Raw genomic sequence first — 12,837 nt, forward strand, 5'->3', positions numbered from 1 at the left:
AGGCAAAGTTAACTCAATCTGAAGTCAGCATTTAGCAACTGAAAATGTGACAGTATTTGTTATATGTTATCTCTGTCTGCCGACTATGTTTCAACAGAGTTTGTAACTGTACAGACTCCAATGTTTCAGAGCAAAGAAACTTAAGGTGCAGTTAAAATGTTATTGATGTGAAAATTAACTACTGACATTCTCAAAAATACAACTGAAATGAGTGCAGTCGGCTAAACTCTTGTTTAACAGAGAGGTAATAAGAATCAGTTATCATTAAAATAAGTTGTCTTTCAAATCAAACATCCCAAAATATGAGTGCAAAGTGTTACTCTTGCATTTCAACAACAATATATAACTGAGACCACTATACAAAATTATCAGATGAACATTTAATATCCAGGAATTCACATTATAGACATAACTGACTATCCCTCTAGCAAGCCCGCCACACTGACCACCCATGGTCCAGCCATACTAAAATAGTGTATTTTGCTTTGTGTTAGGAAGGTAATAAAATACTAACTTACTGACACTCTTTAACATTAACATTTATGCATGATCTTTGTCTAAATATATTAAAAATTGTCCTGATAGACTAATTTTCACAGATGAAACTTACTCACTTTTAAGTATGGAAGCCCATTTCTGCCAAAGATACAAAAAAATGTAAGTCATTATAATGAGAAACCGTCTCAATATCTTGAAATCTTAAAATAATGATAGACTATCTCAAAATAATGACTTACTAACTCAAAATAATGACTTAGTAACTCAGAATAATGACTTATATCTCAAAATAATGATTTAGTAACTCAAAATAATGACTTAGTATCTTAAAATAATGAGAAACTATCTCAAAATAATGACATGTCTTAAAATAATGAGAAACTATCTCAAAATAATGACTTAGTGTCTCAAAATAATGAGAAACTATAATAATTCACGGGGTATCACAGTTTTTCATCACAAATAAATATCACAATAAAGAGCTTTTAAATAGCTTCGTATGTGTTTATTTGCTTATTCATTTGCTTGTAGCTAACACTAACCCTTGAACTACAATACCCATGAAGCACCTTGAATCACAACAAACGTGCAAATGCCAAATATTTCGCCCAACCAAGCCGGCATTTCAATTGTTCCTGCGACATGAGGTATTCACATTCATTACACTGCACCTATTGTAACGACCAGGCAAGGTTTTACAGACCTTTTGTGTCAATCTACATATAATATTTTCGTTAAATTCAGGGGTTTAATCTCCTTTTCGCTCCCTGCCAGCTAAGATTAGCTCTGGTGTCGATGCTAGCTATGTAGCGAACAAGCTAACCGTGGAGCTAACTGGATATCATCATTATCGTGGATATTAGTGTTGTAGTGTTGTGTTTCATCTGTTTTCTAAGAGACAAACGACTATATGTTGTGAATACTGAATGTGGTAAGTCAACCTCTAATACCTAAGCTCATCTTGCTTCACACTCTGTTGACGTGTAGCTGCATGTTTGCCATATTTATCCCATATTTTGACGACTGCAATGAATGTATTATGTACGTTTTGGTGTGGTAGTCAGAAAACATCGGTCCTTTGTGCATAATAATTTGAGATAGCCACTTTGTATATACACTTTAACAGCTTGATACCACACTATAAATAAGGATGGTACCTTAATTATGAGCATCCTTTTAGCTACATGCAGGGTTCCCACGGTCATGAAATTCCATGAAACGTTATGAAATTAGAAAAAATGTTTTCCAGGCCTGGAAATGGTTTGGAATTAGGTGAACGTTTTGGAAAAGTTTTGAATTAGGGATGACCTGCTCTGATAACAAAGGTAACAGATATAAGACAGGCTGCATGAACTTGGACCCCCCACTTTTACCATGTCAAAAAGCAAACGCTTCCTCTGAATGTAATTATAAAATGTAGCCATCGTTTTTTCTCACAGTATAGTCAGGTCAAAGTGTCAAAACACTTGTTAAAAGGCACCAGAATGCCAGAAATGACATCTACTTTGTTCAAAAATGTTATTGTCTCACCCACATTCCTACACCCATGCTGTACAGAGTCATGTTTATTTACTTAAAATACAAATTGAATAAAATTCCTTGATGTATGGTGGCAACCATGAAAGCCCAACATCCCTCAAATCTCACTCTGAGGTTTTCTGAAAAGTTGACAGCTCTGGCTATGATGTTTGATGAAAGCCTCAACAAACCTGCACGTCCGGATATGGGATGGGGGGCAGGCATAGCCCTATAGTCGCTATGTGGGCCTACATTTGTTAAACTACTTAGATTAAGTCATGGAAATGGGATAAAATATTGTGGAAAAGTTATGGAAAGTTTTCAAAATGCATTGGTAAAAATGTGTGGGAACCCTGTACATGATGTGTTGGCATGCAGTGGTCCTGGAGGGGTAACTATAAAGCTCAAATCCCAAATCCAAGAAGATTTAGCCTGCATACTTTTATACCTAAGTGTTTTAAATATGTGGGGCATAATAGAGCTACTTTGGTAAATTACAACTAAGGTTAAGCTTGTGCAAGATAATAAGATTTTCCTTTATTAGTCTCACGATGGGGAAATTCACATTAATAGTAGTAGCAAAGTGGACAGAAAAAATAAGAGTGTCAATAAATAAATAAAAAAGAACAATAAATGATAAGTAAGTACAAATGTAATAAAAACAATAGTGGTAAAATAATGGTAATAGTAACAATATGTGCAAGAGTATTATTGGTGTTGAGTGATAATATACCTGAGTTTGATGTTGATATTGCACAGATTTAAAGTGATATACATATTGCACAGACTACAGTTGAACTGAAGTAGTAGTATACTTGAAATTTGAATATTGCACAGTCATGTACATTAAATGAACAAGCAGGATTACTGCTAGACTTGGTGTAATATCCATTGCATAGTTGCAGAGAAGGGACAAAACAATCCAGTGAACTGCAGGGGAAGATCAAATGGTTAAAAAAAAAGCATATATGACCAAAATAACTGCCTCACAAATCCTCTGCTTAACATTTATCTCTCATCTTTCACAATATGCCTCACACCCTCAGTCTCTTTTTAAAAGGTGGTTACAGGAATTTAGTTATACAGTGTGCTACAGGGAGTGAGCTCGTTAGTGGGAAATTATTGTCACAATACTCTCATCAAAGGATAAACAGCATTTGGCAGCACTGTGCATAGTTGCTGTGCCCTCTGGAAATGGGTGAAGTAAATTGGCATGACAACAGTAGCTTCTCATGAGACCATACCCGTCTTCTTTGTACCTTTTGTGTCTTTGTGGCATGCTGGTTGCCTAGTGGGAGTATAATTTTTTTGTATGGGGGACACGCAGATGCATAGAATTACATGCCCAGAAAGAGGTTACTGTTTGCACATTTTTTCAGTTTGTCTTCAGTAGAGTCGAGGAGTTGTTGCAACACATCTGTTGTTAAATTATTGACTCTCTCGCTCCACTTTACGCTAATAAATAATACAACAGAGTCTTGAGGATGTTATCGTCTGAAGGCCATGAACACGTTCCAGCTGATCTTGTTGTCTGACTTTGAAATTAAGTGGATATCGTTAAATCCAGTCTCTAAAAAGATGAAGCCTCTCCGCAAGTTCTGAAGGAGCCTTTGATCACCAGTGCATATGATGGGACTGGTGAGGGGACTGGTGATGAGGGGGTGATACACTGAGTCTATTCAGCGTCAGAGGCATAGCTTAAAAGAGAGACAGTGCATCATCTGTAAGGTGTGGGTGGAGCTTTGGCCCTCTGGCTGTCTGCTTTCAGTTTTCCCTGTTTTCAACCCAGAGAGACACCAACAGTGGAGATTTTCTCTTCTGATTCAGGCTCGGCAGTAAGTAGGCTTTTCTGTTTTATTGATTGGATCGCATAGTGTTTGTAGCATTTTGATTTAACGTGCTATGGTAGCGTAGTATCTGCTTATCCTATTTTCTTTTCACATTTTTTTCCAGTCGCTGCTGAATAGAGTAAAGAGGAAGTGACACTGAGAGCTGGGGGGGTGGGTGTACTGAACAAACTTGCTCAGCTGGCAGGCCGTGTCCCCCTACACTTCATGTCCTGTTTGTTTTGCATATTGTCATTTGGACCCAGTTGCAGCCTCTTTCTATTTCAAATTGTAATTGGCAGTAAAAATTGTGAGGGCTGGGTGATAATTTAGTGTTATCATGCGCTCACCGAGCACATTATTAGAAACACCTGTGCAATCTGATGCAGCTCAATCATCATTTCTACTCTTAAAAGTTTATTCATCTTCAGTTTTAATTGGCATTGTTAGAAAGGTGATAATTTGACTTAATGTTTATTACTTCGATTGTAGTGGGGGGGTGGGAGGGTGGGTGAACTAGGTGAACTGGAGTGCCATATAGTGAAAATAGTAATTGGAGACTCTAAATTGCCCGTAGGTGTGAATGTGAGTGTGAATGGTTGTCTGTCTCTATATGTTAGTCCTGTGATGGACTGGTGACCTGTCCAGAGTGTACTCTGCCTCTCGCCCAATGGCAGCTGGGATTGGCTCCAGCTATCATTATTTATAGAGATAATTATGTTTAAATGTTTAATATTAATTTTGATGCAATATTGCCCACACCTACAAGTCAGGGTGTTTACACTCCAAAGTACAATCAGTAAGAAATTTCCTCCTCTGTCTCTCTCTGTTCAGGTGTTGTTTCCTGTAGCCAGCTATGGCACCAGGCGATGTGGTGCCAGACAATGCCAAGCAGCTGAAGTCCAAGGACAAGCGGCCTGGAAACAGAGCATCGAAAGCAGACTGCGAGCCCGACGGGTCCTTTGTGTTTGAGGCTCATGAGGCTTGGAAGGACTTCCATAACTCACTCCGGCATTTCTACGAAGTAGGAGAGCTCTGTGATGTCACTCTGAAGGTCAGTCATTCTGTTGGAGATATATGCGACCTATTTGTAAATAGCTGCTGATACGCCATCTTAATGTCATACTGTAGAAATGAATTAGGGGTGAGATTATCAATATTATATATAGGTGCACCTTGTTTTCTGTTTTTAAGACATGTATTCTGTGTTTGTTTCTCTTCGTAGGTTGGCAGCAGGCTGATACCATGCCACAAGCTGGTGCTGGCCTGTGTAATCCCTTACTTCAGGTGTGCTCTATTTTTATGTTTTATTTTAGGCTTATAATACTGGTTAATACTGGTCAGTACACCACAGTAAAATAAAAGGCTATTTGTTCTTACTGATGGCCACTGAATCTTCATTTGTGGAAACAGTTAGTCTATTGGTTTGATTTTCTTAATGTCAAACATGAATATAAAGTTGTGGCTTTACAGAGTTTTAAATGTGATCACCTGATGGCAATAATTGAAGCTGACTGAGTAATTACATAAACCATTAACAATTACAAAAAATGGCAAGACAATGTTAAGCCAGTGTTTATCAATTGAGTTGAAGCAAATTGTCCCCCTGATCAAAAAGTTTCAAAATTGTGAAAAATGCAATAGTCGTGGAGTAGCCCGCCACTTTTATTCAAGCAGTTCGTACATGTTGATTCCTCCTGTCCACATGTCAGAGTGTCCTTGGGTAAGATACTGAGACCCAAATCGGCCCAAATGGTTATGCCAGCACCTGTCATGGTAGCTTTCTGTAATCAGTGTGTGTGAGTGTGAATAGGTGAATGAGCAGAGGCCATTTATAGCCATTTTAAATGAAATGAAATGCAGCAATTTACCATTTACATCAGATAAACCTAATGTACACAGAACAAAAGGCAAACATACTATAATAATGGCCTAAAATAGATTTAATTAATTAATTCAATTATATATGATTCATTAATCAAAAATTAATTTGGAGTGAAAGTCCATGTAATGACTGCATGCTACTAGTCAACTTGAGGACAAACTAATTTTTTGTGACAAATGATCTACACAATTGCATTGTGCCATAATGAAGCTTATCTTTGAAAGACTTTTTCCTGGTTCTTGTCTAAGTGGCTGTTTCTTCCCTCAGGGCCATGTTCCTGTCAGAGATGTCAGAGGCCAAGCAGGAACTGATAGAGATCAAGGACTTTGATGGTGATGCCATCCAGGACCTGGTACACTTTGCCTACTCCTCCCGGCTCACATTAACTGTAGATAATGTGCAGCCCCTGCTTTATGCAGCCTGCATCCTTCAGGTAAAGAAACACGAGTACAAGCTATCAACAAGCAGTGCAAGCATTCTGTTCTCTTTATTTTACATGAACTGCATTTTATAACAAAACCTTTATTTAGGAGTTCAAAATGTTATTACAATTCATACACAGAAGAGAATTGTTTTATCTGAGACAATGACTACATTTCTTTATCACTGCCTCACTCTGTTAGGTGGAGTTGGTAGCAAGGGCCTGCTGTGAGTACATGAAGGCCCACTTCCACCCCACCAACTGCCTGGCAGTTCGCACCTTTGCTGAGAGCCACAATCGTGTGGACCTGATGGACATGGCCGACCGCTATGCCTGCGAGCACTTCACCGAGGTGGTGGAGTGCGAGGACTTCACATGTGTGTCTCCCCAGCACTTGCGCACATTATTGTCCTCAAACGAGCTCAATATCCACTCTGAGACACAGGTGTACAACGCAGCCGTGAAATGGCTAAAAGCAAATCCACAACACCACGAGGCCTGGCTGGACCAGATCATGTGTCAGGTTAGAAAATGTATAGCTTGCTTCATGAGTTATAGTTTGGTTGAGTTGTCAAAGTTTTGTGTTTGTGTTTGGAAGTGCCTCTGTATGTGTGTTTAGTGCAGTTAGACTGGCTGACCCACTTCATGAACTACAAGTAGGTTTAGTTGCATAACAGCGTGTCTTACTAGTGTTGCATATATGTTTACAGCTTTATGTAATCACTTTTACAACCACAATATTCAGTATCATCCTCTCTACTTCAGGTGCGGCTCCCCCTGCTCCCTGTAGAGTTCCTGACAGGAACTGTGGCTAAGGACGACATGATCAAAGGTAACCTTAGTTGTCGTGACCTGATGGATGAAGCCAGGAACTACCACCTACACCTCAGCAACAAGGTTGTGCTGGACTTTGAATATTCAGTCCGCACCATACCCCGGAAACACACTGCAGGTTGTACTAATATGGCGGTGCTCTGTTTTGAGCATGCTGATTTTATGTGTTGTAACAGTCTTGTCTTCATAACATAAGTACATTTACAACAATACAATAATTTCTCATTTTTATATATATATATATATATATATATATATATATATTAACTGTGACAACTATTTTTTGTTTCCAATTATTTTCTCAGGGGTTTTGTTCTGTGTGGGTGGCCGGGGAGGTTCTGGTGACCCATTTCGTAGTATAGAGTGCTTCTCCATCACTAAAAACAGCTGGTTCTTTGGCCCTGAAATGAACAGCAGACGACGTCACGTGGGCGTAATATCTGTAGGAGGTAAGAGGTGTCAAGATGAGGCAGGTTGGGAAGTTCCCTCTGCACTTCAGTTATTACAGTATGATATGTAATATAGACACTTAGTTTTGATGAGATTATTTAGCATATTAAATCAATGTTTGAATTACAGATTACTTGTCAGAAGCCCTAATTAGTCTGGTCTCACAGTGTCTAGAACTGAGAATCGTTGGCTATCACTGATCCAGTCATGTGATCATTAAGACTGAACCTCATATCTGTTTGTTGGCGGTTTTCTTAGGTAAGGTTTATGCTGTCGGGGGCCATGATGGTAATGAACACTTGGGCAATATGGAGATGTTTGACCCCCACACCAACAAGTGGATGATGAAAGCCTCCATGAACACTAAGAGGTACGCAGATACTAGATGTATGGGGCTTTCTGGGAGAGTCCGCACTTAAAAAAAGACCATCTACTACACTGAGGTGGCTGAAAAAAAAGAAAGTTGCTGAAGGAAGCATTATCTGAGAGGCAAAATCCACTAGGATGAACAAAGTGATTGAAGTGTGAAATGTAATGTTTATACTGAAAGCCTAGAAGTTATTCATGCTGTTCTTGACACTCAGACAGCTGCTTGTTTTACTGTGCTGTGTTGAGTCTTTTGTTAGTTTGCACCTAAATAAATAATTCATTATGTCCTTATGAGAGAAGATTGTGTTTTTCAGCACTCTGAAAATGCTCAGGAATTGATACCATAACATGCTTTTTTCCTGGTGTATCATTTACCATCTACTGCATCTATTTAGTAAAAGTGTTCGGTAAATAATAGAAATACTCCGCTTTGTTTCTCAGGAGGGGTATAGCACTGGCAGCTCTCGGTGGTCCTATTTACGCCATTGGAGGTCTGGATGACAACTCCTGCTTCAACGACGTGGAGCGTTACGACATCGAAAGTGACTGCTGGAGCGCTGTAGCTCCGATGAACACACCCAGAGGAGGAGTGGGCTCTGTGGCATTGGGGGTAAGACTAGAGACGAAAGTCAATAAATAGTGCCTGATATGATGTCCACTCTGCAGTTCACTGCATTATTTCCTCTGCTTGTCAGAGTTTCGTGTACGCAGTTGGAGGCAATGATGGCGTGGCGTCGCTGTCCAGTGTGGAGCGGTTTAACCCCCACCTCAACAAGTGGACAGAGGTCAACGAGATGGGCCAACGACGAGCTGGAAATGGAGTCAGCAAACTCAATGGCTGCCTCTATGTAGTTGGTGAGAAGAATAAGCAAACTAGACGAGATTTCTCACTCGGGTTCCAACATGCATGATATTTTAATTTGATCACTTTTGAGAACCAGATATTGTTGCTTGGAGCCATAAACAGTACTTCTGTCATTATCTTGGTGGTGTTTCTCCTTCTTCCGTGTGTTATTATTTTTATTATTTTTATTATTTTTGATACACCCGGATCACATGCCTCCACAGGTACACACCTTGCAAAGGCACGAATCAGGAAAGACAAAAGTTCATGTTTTGTAAAGTTATCTGGTAAATGATTTACAGAGTTGGAGGATTAGATTTTTATTGTACTACTTTTGAATTTGATGAGTCATTCAAGGTTCATTAAAGCTTCTGTTGCGGGTGGCATTTTGCTTAATCAGTAGCTGTGGTTTACTATGTATTTATGAGATCCTCTTGTGCCTGCTATGTTAAGTAATATACCAGTTGCCTGTTTGAACGCCTGCAAGCTTTTTTTTCTTACCAAAGCCTCTGACATATACAAGTGATTAATTTTCTTGTCATTTTTAGTAATTCTGTTCTCATGTCTTTCTTAAAGGTGGTTTTGATGACAACTCCCCCCTGAGCTCCGTAGAGCGCTTTGACCCACGAATGCAACACTGGGAGTACGTCTCTGAGCTCACCACCCCACGTGGTGGAGTTGGGGTCGCCACTGTAATGGGAAGAGTGTTCGCAGTCGGGGGCCACAATGGTAACATCTACCTGAACACAGTGGAGGCTTTTGAGCCTCGAATGAACAGGTGAAGAGATGAATGAAGGCTGTCTAATGTGATGTGTTTCTATGATATTGTAGTGCAGTGTGTCATCATTAAGCAGCTCTTTTTAATAGTACTGTACAAATGCTTCTGTGGTGAAAAACCATTAGGACATACGTAAGATCGTTTCAGGCTTTGTGTCCCTTCTTTTTTCCCCCCTTTGCTCTTCAACCAGCTGTGAATATCTAAAAAATATAGAAAACATACGTTGTGATTTTTAAGACTGCTGGTTGTCTATTTCCAAAGAAGTGAAAGTACATCATTGATCAGCTGTGCAATGGACCCCGCCAATAATTTTAGAGTTGAGCTTCATAAAACTTTGCATTCAGTTATAGTCCTTTTGGGAAATGGATGTCAATAAATGCAAAAAGGTTCAAATACTTAAAATAAAAGAGTTATTGAACATTGTCAATATATAGTTGTCTATAATATATTAGACAACGCCACAAAAAATGGTGCAACAATCACGTTTTACCTTTTTGTTTGTTGCCACACACAGACAGCACAGCACTGCAGATAACAAAGATATTTGTGGGTGAAGATGGCTGTGTGTTCTCCAATAAAAACTGAATGATTTTATCTGATCTTTAAAACTGCTCTAATTAAAATAATTTAAATTCTTCTGTTGTAGTTCAGAAGAGAAGCTGCATTTTTAAAATCTTTATTTAATAAGATGTCTTAAAATTTCCTTGTGATTTGCATCTCTTTGCTGTTCAGATGGGAGCTGGTTGGTTCAGTGTCTCACTGCCGTGCTGGAGCTGGAGTGGCTGTGTGTTCATCTCACGTCAGCCACATCAGGGATGTCGGCCAGGGGTCCAGCAATGTGGTCAACTGCATGTGACCTTCGCTCCACCTCCCAGGTGACTGTCTTCCATGTCACCATCAGATCTGATCACTGCAAAAGCACATGACACAAAGCACACTAACAGTGACAGTGTCTTCCCCAAGCAGCGTCACTTCACTGCTATCAGTCTGAACAGCAGCCTCCGGTGTGTGACTGATGAGTGAGGCTGATGTTCAGTCTGCACAGTGACTGAGGAACAGTGGGGAGATTTTTGTGACTTGAAGTGCACATCTGACAATTTTGAAGTCTTCTCCGAGCTGTCTAACAAAATGACACATTCAAGACTCTTGACTCCTGCTGGTGTTATTTTGCGATCAGTGATGTAGTATTTTGTACTGTATTTTCTTTTGTTTACCGCCTGTAAGGGAAAAAAGTAGCTGAGCCTTGCACTCAATACTAACCTCTTGAAAATGAGAGGTGAGTTTCGATTCAGAGCTACTAGAATTACTGTGCACATCATGAACTGTATCGTGGGCCAGTATGAAAGAATTTCAAAGGTCTCTTTATTAAGACTGTCTCTGGGTTTCTCTTTGGTGCTGCGGTTGTTTTCATTTTGCAGAGAGACGTGAAACATTAGTAATTTGAAAATAATCATACTGGATTCGACGCCTTTTTTGCAGTGCAGCGTGTGCAGTTAGAACACTAACATTTTCATCTACAAATATGAAATAGGGTGTCAAGATGTCAAATGCATTTCCAAGATGTCACGAAGGTAAGTTTTTAAAGATGCATGTCAAAATGACTCAATCAGCAGTTCCAGCTGCTGTGTGCTGGATTTTCTAGCTGGATTTTGCCTGTAACTGTGTCTGAACAATCATTTGAGGCTGATATAAACAAATCATATTAGGATGGCAGGTCCAAGTAATTTAACTGCTGCAAGTGCCAAACATAACAAAGCGTGTCAGTCTTTTATAAGAAGCTACAGATGCAAATGTGGTCCAATCTTCTGCTGATTCCCAAGTCGCCACCTTCACCTTGAAGTGATAAAAGCTATACACCTGAGGACTGATCAGAGCTACTGTGCACCCCTTGAGCTCTTTTTTCAGTTTTACAATATTGTACAGAGATCTGTTCAAACTTGCAGGGAAAGATTTTCCAATCCAAGATTTGTGTTTGACGATAGCTGGACTGTCAGAAATCCTAATCAGAGTGCTTTCTGATGTGTATGAGACTCAACTGAGGTTTGTGTCTGCAGATGGTTCTCTTATATTTTAATATATGGACATTTTTGTATTATAAAATAGGTGTATCTTTGGTATTATTCTTTACTATACTATCTAATCCATTGCTGTGCACTATTTTCCTAGAATAGATGTGAAGTCTGAGTATATTTTTGTCCTAAATAGAGAATTTCATGTTATACGTGTCATAAGTTTAAAGATGTTTATTTAACACCGATGCCTATTTCTGCCATATGTAGGAACGTTTCTGGCTGATTCAGGCTGATTGACAACAGAAATGTTAATTACATTTATACTAAGAAAGATACATATTATTGCACAGTATTAATACTGGTGCATGTTATCAACCCAATATTTCATCTTTACACTAAAATGTAAGTTGCTGCCAACTTTGTTAGCAAATGAGCCAGATACTGAGTCTTTTGTAAACTTGCTGTACTTTGTATTGTTCTTCCTCCTTATGACTGCTTCCATCTTGTGCTTTTTATTTACATGCTATTGGTATAAATTGGTACAATAAAGTTATATGTTAAGTTCATGGGTGGGACTCTTCTTTTTTTTCGTTTGGTAACAGTTCATGACATTTTGGTTTTGCTATTAACTGGAGCCAGAAAAAAAAACCTTTCAGTAATCAAGTTTGTGGCAATGCCCCTTTAAAGTCACTTCAGTTATGAAAAGTCACCCTCAACATACACGACAAAGTGTTTGTGGGAGTTGGTTACCTTTATGGTTCTTTTTCTTCCGTTTGCTCAATGAAGATGAATAAAATAATAGTATTCTGCACAGTAGGTGTTTCATAAACTCAGGTCAGATTGATCAACTCAGAGTTGGATCTCCTTAGCAATATACTGTAAATGAGAATTTGATTTCAGATTTGTCTTTATTGTTTTGTAACATCCCATTAAACTGAGTTAAAAAGTAACAGTTTGAGGCAGAGGTGTAGTTGTATAAAGTTTATTGACAGTGGACATGTGGTTGTTATAAACTGTCTCCTGGACTTTGTGGTTTCACTGTCAAATGGGATGAACACTTTTCTTAATGAGTTATCATCAAGGTAGCTCAAGTTGCATCAATTGTTCATGAAAGTTTCTGATGTTTTAGAGAAAGAAAATGATAAATCTTGTGCATTTGTATTAATGTGTGATATCAGCTTGTGCAGCTCACAAACAATATTTTGTGCAGTTATTATTATTGAGTAAAAAGAATGAAAGTGCATAAAGCAATTGCATCAAATTGAATATTTCAGACTTTTTAATGCGTCATTAGGTAAGTCTATTTATTTTTGTAACACAACCAGCAACAAGTAATGTGTAGAAATGCATAATATTGTTATTGGAATCTAAATAACAAACATTGTTTTTGATCACTGTAGTT

At 38.7% G+C, this 12,837-nt stretch overlaps 1 protein-coding gene across 1 annotated transcript; it reads left to right on the forward strand.

The window, feature by feature from the left end:
* The first annotated feature begins 1,104 nt into the window (after window positions 1-1,104).
* On the forward strand, window positions 1,105-10,994 carry klhl8 (kelch-like family member 8). The gene is made up of 12 exons (XM_053340136.1): window positions 1,105-1,145; window positions 4,677-4,896; window positions 5,068-5,129; window positions 5,995-6,160; window positions 6,351-6,671; window positions 6,914-7,100; window positions 7,288-7,431; window positions 7,691-7,802; window positions 8,243-8,411; window positions 8,497-8,656; window positions 9,222-9,423; window positions 10,156-10,994. The coding sequence occupies exons 2-12, from the start codon at window positions 4,699-4,701 to the stop codon at window positions 10,277-10,279; spliced, it is 1,845 nt and encodes a 614-aa protein (XP_053196111.1). The 5' UTR covers window positions 1,105-1,145; window positions 4,677-4,698; the 3' UTR covers window positions 10,280-10,994.
* Window positions 10,995-12,837: the final 1,843 nt, after the last annotated feature.

Source organism: Scomber japonicus, chromosome 19, assembly GCF_027409825.1.
Source record: "Scomber japonicus isolate fScoJap1 chromosome 19, fScoJap1.pri, whole genome shotgun sequence".
Taxonomy (NCBI): Eukaryota; Metazoa; Chordata; class Actinopteri; order Scombriformes; family Scombridae; genus Scomber; species Scomber japonicus.